At 54.1% G+C, this 9,727-nt stretch overlaps 1 protein-coding gene across 1 annotated transcript; it reads left to right on the plus strand.

Annotated features, from left to right (window-relative positions):
* Positions 1-1,121: 1,121 nt before the first annotated feature.
* Positions 1,122-8,939, plus strand: Wtip (Wilms tumor 1 interacting protein). The gene is made up of 8 exons (XM_013026314.1): positions 1,122-1,221; positions 4,190-4,257; positions 4,353-4,415; positions 4,524-4,654; positions 5,439-5,490; positions 6,795-6,863; positions 7,766-7,906; positions 7,946-8,939. Exons 1-7 carry the CDS (start codon positions 1,122-1,124, stop codon positions 7,904-7,906), a joined length of 624 nt encoding a protein of 207 aa, XP_012881768.1. The 3' UTR covers positions 7,946-8,939.
* Positions 8,940-9,727: the final 788 nt, after the last annotated feature.

A 9,727-nucleotide genomic window follows, 5' to 3' on the forward strand; every position in this document is an offset into this window, starting at 1 on the left:
GGACGGGGACAGGGACGGGAGGACGGGGACAGGGACGGGAGGACGGGGACGGGAGGACGGGGACAGGGACGGGAGGACGGGGACGGGAGGACGGGGACAGGGACGGGAGGACGGGGACAGGAGGATGGGGACGGAGATGGAGATGGGACGGATCCAGGACTTGAACTGGAGGATGGGGACCGAGACGGGACGGGGACGGGAGGACGGGGACGGGAGGACGGGGACGGGAGGATGGGGACGGGGACCCGAGGACGGGACAAGGACGGGGACCCGGGGCCTCAGGACAGAGCTGGGCCGGGGAGGAGGACAGGTCGTCAGGACCGGGAAGGCTGTCCGCCCTCGGAGGGGTCAGCAGGGTTTTGGGGGGTGTCCGGGCGAGGGGAGGAGGCCTGGGTGGGTTTCTTTTCTTGCGTTCAGTGGATCTGGCCGCTCCAGACGGCCAGGTGTGTGTGTGGGGGGCGGGGAGAGTGGGTTCTCAATGCAAGAAGTCGGGGGTGAAGGGCATGTGTGCGCTTGTGGGAGGGGTGCTTGGGATGGGGTGGTCAGGGTGAAAGGTCATGGCCTGGCAGATTGCGTGGCCCCTGTCAGCTGGCCTGGCAGCAGCAGGGAGGGAAGGAGGAGCTGCCAGAGGTGGGGGAGACAGATGGGGCGCTGTCCTTCAGCTCTTTATCTCCAGGCTAACGGGCTACCACTTTGAGCCATAGCTCCACTTCCGGTTTTCTAGCGGTTGATTGGAGATAAGAGTCTCATGGACTTTCCTGCCCAGGCTGGCTTTGAACCGAGATCCTCAGATCTCAGCCTCCTGAGTAGCTAGGATGACAGGCCTGTCTGTATTTCCATTCTTGAAGATTGGGTTCACAGACAGCAGAAAGAATTTTCTTTCAGTCCAGGAGAAGGTGTGGGCTGTAGGACGGTGTTCCTAACTATACATGCAGTACACCGAGGGTCAACCTCCAGTGCTGTCCCGAGTGCTTCTCGTCCTCACACAACAGCAGCACCAAACCCTCAGTGGTGGGCACCTGCAGCACCTGTGTCTGGGGAAAGCCAGCCAGCATGACACCTGTCATCTGACTCCTCAGCTTGCGATGCCAGCGCCGCTCTGTCCCGCCCTTCCCGCAGGCATGTGCGTCAAGTGCGGCCTGGGTATCTATGGAGCCAGGCAGGCGTGCCAGGCTATGGGCAGCCTCTACCACACTGACTGCTTCATCTGTGACTCCTGTGGTAGGTGCTCTCCAACCTCCTCCTCTTCCCCCATCATCTCCTGGCACCCAGGGGCTCAGGCTGGGGTATGGAGGAACCTGGTTGCGGTCTTCCTGTGCAAATGTCCTGTGGCCTTCTCGGGGAGGGACCCCTGGGGAGAGACACTGCTGCCTGTCCTCTGTGCAGGGAATTGGTGGCCTGGGAGCCCTCTGCTGCTCGGGACATAAAGCTGACCTTCACACTACTTTCCTCTAGTTGTTTCTTCTGTCTCTAGTTTGTACCAATGTCAACTACAAATGTTATAATTTAACCTAGGCAAAGTGGAAAAGAAGTTGGACGCTGGTGGCTCACATCTGTCATCCTAGCTAGTCAGGAGGCTGAGTTCTGAGGATTGCAGTTCAAAGCCAGCCAGAGCAGGAAAGCTTGTGAGACTCTTATCTCCAATGGACCACCAGAAAACCGGAAGTAGAGCTGTGGCTCAAAGTGTTTGAGTGCTAGATAGCACCCAAGCCCTGAATTCAAGCCCCACAATGAAAAAAAAAAAAAGTTGTCAAGAAGAAAAAGTAAGAGGAATCTTAACTATATTAATAAATCTGCACTTGAGATTTTCCACCTGTAGTTTAAAAACAAAACACAATAGCAGACCTGGCCCCCAAGCAGACATATTTGGTTTATTTGCATTAAATGTGTGTGCTAGTATTGGGGCTTGAACTCAGGACCTGGGCACTGTCCCTGAGCTTTTTGACTCAAGGATGGCATTATACTACTTGAGCTCCACCTCTACTTCCCACTTTTTTTGGTGGTTCATTGGAGATAGAGTTTCATTGCCAAGCACCTGTGGCTCATGCCTATAATCTTAGCTACTCAGTAGGCTGAGAGCTAAGGATCCCAGTTCGAAGCCAGCCCAAGAAGAAAAGGCCCCATGAGACTCTTACCTCCAATTAACCACTAAAAAACAGGAAGTGGCACAGCAGCTCAAGTGGTAAAGCACTAGCTTTGAGCACAAAGAGGCTGAGGGACAGCGCTCAGGCCCTGAGTTCAAGCCCCACAAGCTGGAGGGTTGGAAGGGGTGGTATGTCTCATGGACTTTCCTGCCTTGACCGGTCTTCGAACCATGGTCGTCAGATCTGAGCCTCCTAAGTTGCTAGGATGTGAGGCATGAGCCACCGGCGCCCAGCCCGTTGAATTGTTGGTACAGACTAGATTGTGCGTAGGCATCCCTGGAGAGGTCACTCTGTGCATATTTGTTTTTATTTCTCTTGAGTAAATTCCAAGAAGTGGAATTTCTGGTTCATAGGGTGAATGTATGTTTAACTTTGTAAAAAAAAAAAAAAAACTGCCAAACTTTTTTCCTAGAACCCTTATCCTCTCTCCCTGTCCCGCTGGATATGCTACTTGGTTTATCCTATGTACCTGCAAACAGCTGCTACTTGACTTAACCTTTTCAATAGGTCATCCCATAGCTACTATCACTTTAAAGTTTTAGTTTGATGTGTGTGTGTGTGTGTGTGTGTGTGTGTGTACACACTGGTCCTGACCATTGAACCCAGGACCTGACCGCTGTCCCTGAGCTTTTTTTTTGCTTTTTTTTTTTTTTTTTTGTCGGTCGTGGGGCTTGAACTCTGGGCTTGGGCGCTGTCCCTCAGCTCTTCAGCTCAAGGCGAGCATTCTACCACTTGAGCTACAGCGCCACTTCCGGTTTTCTGGTGGTTTATTGGTGATAGGAGTCTCACAGTCTCTCCTGCCCAGGCTGGCTTTGAACCGCGATCCTCAGATCTCAGCCTCCTGAGTAGCTAGGATTACAGGCGTGAGCCACCAGCACCCGGCTCCCTGAGCTTTTTTATTCAAGGCTAGCACCCTACCACTTAAACCACAGCTCCACTTCCAGCTTTTTTGGTGGTTCACTGGAGATAAGAACCTCATAGACAGGGCTAGGAAGGTGGCTCAGTGGTAGAGCGCTTGCCTTGCTTGCATGAGGCCCTGGGTTCGATTCCTCAGCACCACATAAGCAAAAAGAAAAAAGCCAGAAGTGGTGCTGTGGCTCAAGTGGTAGAGCGCTAGCCTTGAGCTGAAGAGCTGAGGGACAGCGCCCAGGCTCTAAGTTCAGGCCCCACGACCAGACCCCCCCCCAAAAAAAAAGACTTGTACCAACACAAAAAATGGGGGAAAGGGGTGGCAAAAGCTTTAAACAGACTTCAACAAAACAAGATCTATTAATAGTCATGAAGGAAACAATAAGAAAATTCAGTTGGGTACTGGTGGCTCACATCTGTCATCCTAGCTACTCAGAGCCTGAGACCTGAGGATAGTAATTCAAAGCCAGCCTGGGCAGAAAAGTCTGTGAGGTTCTTTTTTTTTTTTTTTGGTACAAGTCTTGAATACTGGCTCTCATGATCTTGCTTAGCTTTTGCACTGAAGGCTGATGCTCTACCACTTGAGCCACAGCACCTCTTCTGGTTTTCTGGTGGTTCATTGGAGATCAGAGTCTCATGGCTGGCTTTGAATGGTGATCCTCAGATTTCAGCCTCCTGAGTAGCTAGAATGACAGGTGTGAGCCACCAGCACTTGGCTGTATCATCTTACTAAGTAATAATGATATAACACTCAAAAGAAATTCATCAGGCACTGGTGGCTCATGCCTGTCATCCTAGTTACTCAGGAGGCTGAGATCCACGGACAGGGGTTCAGGATAGTCCATGAGGTGCTTATCTCCAGGTAAACACCTAAAAAGCCAGGCGTAGAGCTCAAGTGATAGAATGCCAGCCTTGAATAGAAAAGGCTAAGGGACAGCACCCAAGCCCTGAGTTCAAGTCTCAGGACTGACATTTAAAAAATAATGTGTGTGTGTGTGGTGTGTGTGTGTTTGAGAAATTGAAAAGTACATCTATAGTCCACAGCTCATCGGTTGGAGGGAAGTTCTGTAAGGTGCCTTCCCTGGTCCTAACATACCAGAGACCCCCTTCTCTCCCCCCCCCCCTTCCCCTTACAGGGAGACGACTCCGAGGCAAGGCGTTCTACAACGTGGGCGAGAAGGTGTACTGCCAGGAGGACTTCCTGGTGAGTTCCGGCTGGGCCCTCGGGCTGGGCCACGGGTGGGAGCCGGGGACCTTTGGAGCACCCAACTTCCGGTTTCCTGTATTCCCTCCGCTCAGTACTCTGGGTTCCAGCAAACGGCCGACAAGTGCAGCGTGTGCGGACACCTCATCATGGACATGGTGAGCGCTTCCCCCGCCTGCTAGCGCCCCTCAGACCCCACCCTGCCGCCTGCTCCACGCCTGCTGGGGATCCCTTTAGGAGCAGCCTTGAACACCTTCCACCCCCAGATCCTGCAGGCCCTGGGCAAGTCTTACCACCCCGGCTGCTTCCGCTGCTGCGTGTGCAACGAGTGTCTGGACGGGGTGCCGTTCACGGTGGACGTGCAGAACAAGATCTACTGTGTCAGAGACTATCACGCGTGAGTGGCCCGCACCCAGCAGGGGTCCCCATCCCCACCCCGGCTGGCTCCCCCCACCAGTACTTGTTTTCTTTTGTGTCTGTCTTGAGGTTTGAACTCAGGGCCTGAGTGCTGTCCCTGAGCTTCCTTCACTCAAGGCTGGCGCTCTACCACTTGAGCCACACCTCCATTCCTCACTTTCTGCTGGATCACTGGAGAAAAGAGGTCTCCCAGACTTTTCTGCCCGGGCTGGCTTTGAACTTCTTTTTTGAACTTCTCTGAGCTTCTTTTGTTCAAGGCTAGCACTCTACCCCTTGAGCCACAGCGCCACTTCCGGCTCTTTCTGTGTATGTGGTACTGAGGAATGGAACCCAGGGCTTCATACATGCTAGGCAGGCAGTCTACCACTAAGCCACCTTCCCAGCCCCTATGTGGCTGGCTTAAAAATCAGTGCTGGGCATCTGTTCTTTGGCACTCAGGTAGAGCCAGGCCCTAGCAAGGGTCTCAGCCTGAGGTGACCCAGGTCTGGATATTAGGGGAGGGCTTTAAATTACTGGACGTAGAAAGACCTGGCCTGACAGAGCCCGCAGCCTCCAGACCGCCGGGTGTGGAGGCGAATCAGGGAACGTGGTAAAAGTTTAATACCAAGAAAGCTCCACAGACGCCGCTTTTCCAGCCAAGGTACCTTGTCTTAACTGGCAGGAGAGACCTGCACCTGGGCCGGGCCAGGGGGGCTGCAGTGGGCACAACCACCCTTGTGCCTTTGGCCTCTGGTCACTTGCAGTTGTTGCTTTTATTCTTTCAGGGTATTTGCACCAAAATGTGCCTCGTGCGCCCACCCCATCCTCCCAGCACAGGTAAGGACCATGGCTCACCTGAGGGTGGGCGGTGCCTGGGCCTCCGTGGGAGGGATCAACAGGTGGCATCAAACATGGAATCACATGGAGATGTAGTCTCCCCCCTCCTGACACACACAGCTGGGGCACCCCATGCCACCCCCACAGGCCGCTCCCTGGGCCCGTTCAGTTCTGCGGTCCGGGTTGGATAGGCCAGGGGAACAGAGGAAGAAGGCCATGGGTTTAGCAGCCGTCCGATGGCTGTCTCAGCGTGCTGTCTGTCTGGCCCTCACTCCAGCCTGCTGACAGTGCTCTTTGCTCTTTTTCTTTTTGGTGCCAGTCCTGGGGCTGGAACTCTAGGTGTAGGCGTTGTTCCTGAGCTTGTGTGGATTTGGTTTGGTTTGGGTTTGGGGATTGTTTTGTTTTGCACAAGGCTGGTTCTCTTCCATCTAAGCTATTTCCAGCTTTTTGCTGGTTGATTTGCAAGATGCTAGAGAACTTTTTTTTTCCTTTTTTTTTCTTTTTTCTTTTGTTGGTTGTGGGGCTCTGAACTCTGGGCCTGGGCGCTGTCCCTCAGCTCTTCAGCTCAAGGCTAGCGCTCTACCACTTGAGCCACAGCAACACTTCCGGCTTTTTGTGCCTATGTGGTGCTGAGGAATCGAACCCAGGGCCTTGTGCATGCAAGGCAAGCGCTCTACCACTGAGCCATCTACCCAGCCCATGGAGGACTGTTCTGCCCCAACTGGCTTCAAACCTCAGTCCTCCAAATCTCAACCTCCTGAGTAGCTAGGATGACAGGTGTGAACCACCAGCAGCTGGCAAGAGTGGTCTTTTTTTTTTTTCCAGTCCTGGGGCTTGAAATCATGGCTTGGGTGCTGTCCCTGAGCCTCTTTGTGCTCAAAGCTAGTGCTCTACCACTTGAGCCACAGCGCCACATAGGGCTTTTTCTGAGTAGTTTATTGGCGATAGGAGTCTCATGGACTTTCCCGCCTGGTCTGGCTTCAAACCTGGATCCTCAGATCTCAGCCTCCTGAGTAGCTAGGATGACAGGCTTGAGCCACCAGCGTTCTGCTAACAGTGGTCTTGAATGCACATGTAATGACACCCTGTGATGCACAAGAGACCGTGTACGTGTGCATGGGCCTACCTGTGTGCACGCCATACCCAAGGTATTGTAAACCACATGTGTGTCCCTGCTTGTGCTTGTGGCGATCCAGGGAAATGTCAGATCGGGGTGCACACAGCCCCATCATGGCTGGGTCCAGAGATTTGTGGGCTGGCATGTCCAGGGCACTTCTGTGTGTGAGTCCTGTCTCCCTCTCCAGGGCTGTGAGACCACCATCCGTGTGGTGTCCATGGACAGAAACTACCACGTGGAGTGTTACCACTGCGAGGTGAGCCCGGGACTCCCTGCTGGCCCGCTCACCGCTCGCCTCCTGCACTGTGCGCATGTTCCCACCCACCGCATCCCAGCTCTGAGTGTGTGCACGTGTGCGTGCATGCATGTGCTAGTCCTGGGGTTGGAACTCAGGGCCTGGGTGCTGTCCCTGAGCTTTTGTTGTTGTTGTTGTTGTTTGTGGGGCTTGAACTCTGTCCCTCAGCTCTTCAGCTCAAGGTGAGCGCTCTACCACAGGAGTCACAGCTCCACTTCTGGTTTTCTGAGTGGTTTATTGGAGATAAGAGTCTTTCCTGACTGGGCTGGCTTTGAACTGTGACCCTCAGATCTCAGCCTCCTAGAGTAGCTAGGATTACAGGCGTGAGCCACGGGTGCCGGCTTCCCTGAGCTTTGATGCTCAAGGCTTTTGAGCCATATCCATTTTTTGTTTTATTGGTGTTAACTGAAGATCAGAGTCTTTTGGATTTGTCTTCTCCATGCTTGGCTTGGAACTGGGATTCTCAGATCTCAGCCTTCTGAGTAGCTTGGGTTTGTTTTTGTTTTATCTTTTGTGTTTGTTTTTGGTTGGTCCTGGGGCTTGAACTCTGGGCTCTTCAGCTCAAGGCTAGCGCTCTACCACTTGAGCCACAGCACCACTTCTGGCTTTTTGTGCTTATGTGGTGCTGAGGAATCGAACCCAGGGCCTCATGCATGCAAGGCAAGCACTCTACCACTGAGCCATCAGGCTTGTTTAACTGCCACATTGTGGGCCGATACCCATAATTACCACTGGGTGCAGCTGGACTACTCAACCGCTGTGGTTAGGGCCAAGCTTTCCCCAGCCGCTCTGGCTTCCCCCATCCATGACAGGCCCGCTCCCCGCTTACCCCGCTTACCCTGGGCCGCCCTGCCCTTCCCTAGGACTGCAGGCTCCAGCTGAGCGGTGAGGATGGACGGCGCTGCTACCCACTGGAGGGCCACCTGCTCTGCCGCCGGTGCCACCTGCGGCGCCTGGGGTCCGGCCTGCTTCCCTCCGCCACTGCGCGCGTCACTGAGCTCTGAGCGGGGACCCTCCCCCCCCCTGCGTGGGGCCAGCGGGGGCAGGGCAGGATTGGATGAGTGGCCCGGGCTCCGCGTGGCTCGCTTGCTTCCATGCCTCTCCGCACCCACTCCTCCCACCCAGCTGCTGTCCCGTCCCCAGGGGCTGGCCCCCTGAGCCAAGCTACTTCTATTTATTCACCGTCTGTGCCTCTCAGCACCCCTTCCCGCTGGACACAGGGAGCCGCCAGACACCAGCACGCACTTCCCAGGGTTCAAGCCTCAGGACCTGCCACCCCTCACTTCGCACCCCCCCCAAAAAAAAAAAGCCAGAAGTGGAGGTGTGGTTCAAGTGGTAGAGAGCCAGCCTTGGGAGGGAGGGGACGGACACCGAACGAGAGGGTGAGATCTTGAGTTCAAGTGCCCCCCCCCCGCCCCTGTACTGGCACAACATAAGTTCAGAGGCCTGGGGCCTTGTCCAAATCCACTCGCCCCCAAGCAGGGTTTGGTGGGTGGTGGTGTGGTGCTCAGGTTTGTGAGTTTTTAGTTTTTGCCCACTGGTGGGTGGGAAAGGGTCCCAGCGTGGGGGGGAGGAAAGGCATCCTGGGGGAAATTGTGGAGACTGGCCATGGCCTTGAGGGGGGTCTCCCCTAGGTCTTCTGGATCCTGGCTTGGGTGGGGGCAGCCCCCCTTCCTTGGCAGATGGACAGCCCCTGGTCATGGTGAAGCGGGGCCACAAGGGGGCGCCCTGTGCACCTGGCTCAGGACACACCTGTGTGCGGGCAGCACACTGCTTCCCGCCCCCAGGACAAACATGATAGGATTTGACTTAAATTAAGTTTTGGGGTGTTCCTGTTGTTGTTTTGGTTGGTTTTCCTTTGAGGATATCTTTATTATACTTTAAAAGACTCGTGTTTTCATTCTAAGAATTTGGGCCCAACTGATAATTTCTTAAAGTTACAGCCGACTCCACAATACGTGTCCCAATTTGTGTATCACATGTCTAAACTTCAGGTGGAAAAGAACGTTGTAGTTTTAAACTATTTTTGTATAAATTCCTCTGAAAATCTCACCGTGTGGGCCTGCTTTTCTGACTTGAGTGTGGGGTAGTGTGGGCTGGATGATGATTTTTTTGTTAAGTAGCTGTACGAGGAAGTTACAATTCCATAAGTCAGATTATGTGTACGTAACCTTTTTGAAAGATGAGTGGAAGCCAAGCATGGTGGCTCACATCTATAATCCCAGCTACTCAGGAGGCCGAGATTTGAGGATTACCATTTAAGGCCAGCTGGGGAAGAAAAGTCTATGAGATACTTATCTCCAATCAATCACCAAAAAGCTAGAAGTAGAGCTGAGTCAGGTGGTAGAGCACCAACCTTGAGTGACAAAGCTCAGGGTCAGCGCCCAGGCCCTGAGTTTAAGCCCCAGGACCAGCACAAAAAGAGGGAGACTGGAAGAAAGGCTGAGAAGCTCTAGGGAGAAGGGAAGGGAAGTGAACCTGTGCAGGAGGCCAACAGAGCCCAGAGTCCTTCCCTTAACCTCTTGAAAGGCGGGTGCTCCAGACCCAGGCACCTTGGAAGTGTTTGCATGGCTTCTGGGCGTCGGCCATTGCATTGAGGCCCAGCTCACCCAAAGGAAGGCCCAGGCAGGTGTGCGCATGCGTGTTCATGCCCGTGGTACCTGCATGTTCATATGCGTGCACCCCTGCATGGGCCTTGGAAGAGAACCTGGCTCTTTCTTGGCCTTGGGGTGCCCTCAGAGCCCCAGGATGGCAGAGGCTGGTGCTGACTCTCCCTAGGACGCCCATACTAGAGTTCTCGGAACTTCAGGCGAATCGGGACGTAG

This window comes from Dipodomys ordii, unplaced genomic scaffold (assembly GCF_000151885.1).
Source record: "Dipodomys ordii isolate 6190 unplaced genomic scaffold, Dord_2.0 Scaffold92, whole genome shotgun sequence".
Lineage (NCBI taxonomy): Eukaryota > Metazoa > Chordata > Mammalia > Rodentia > Heteromyidae > Dipodomys > Dipodomys ordii.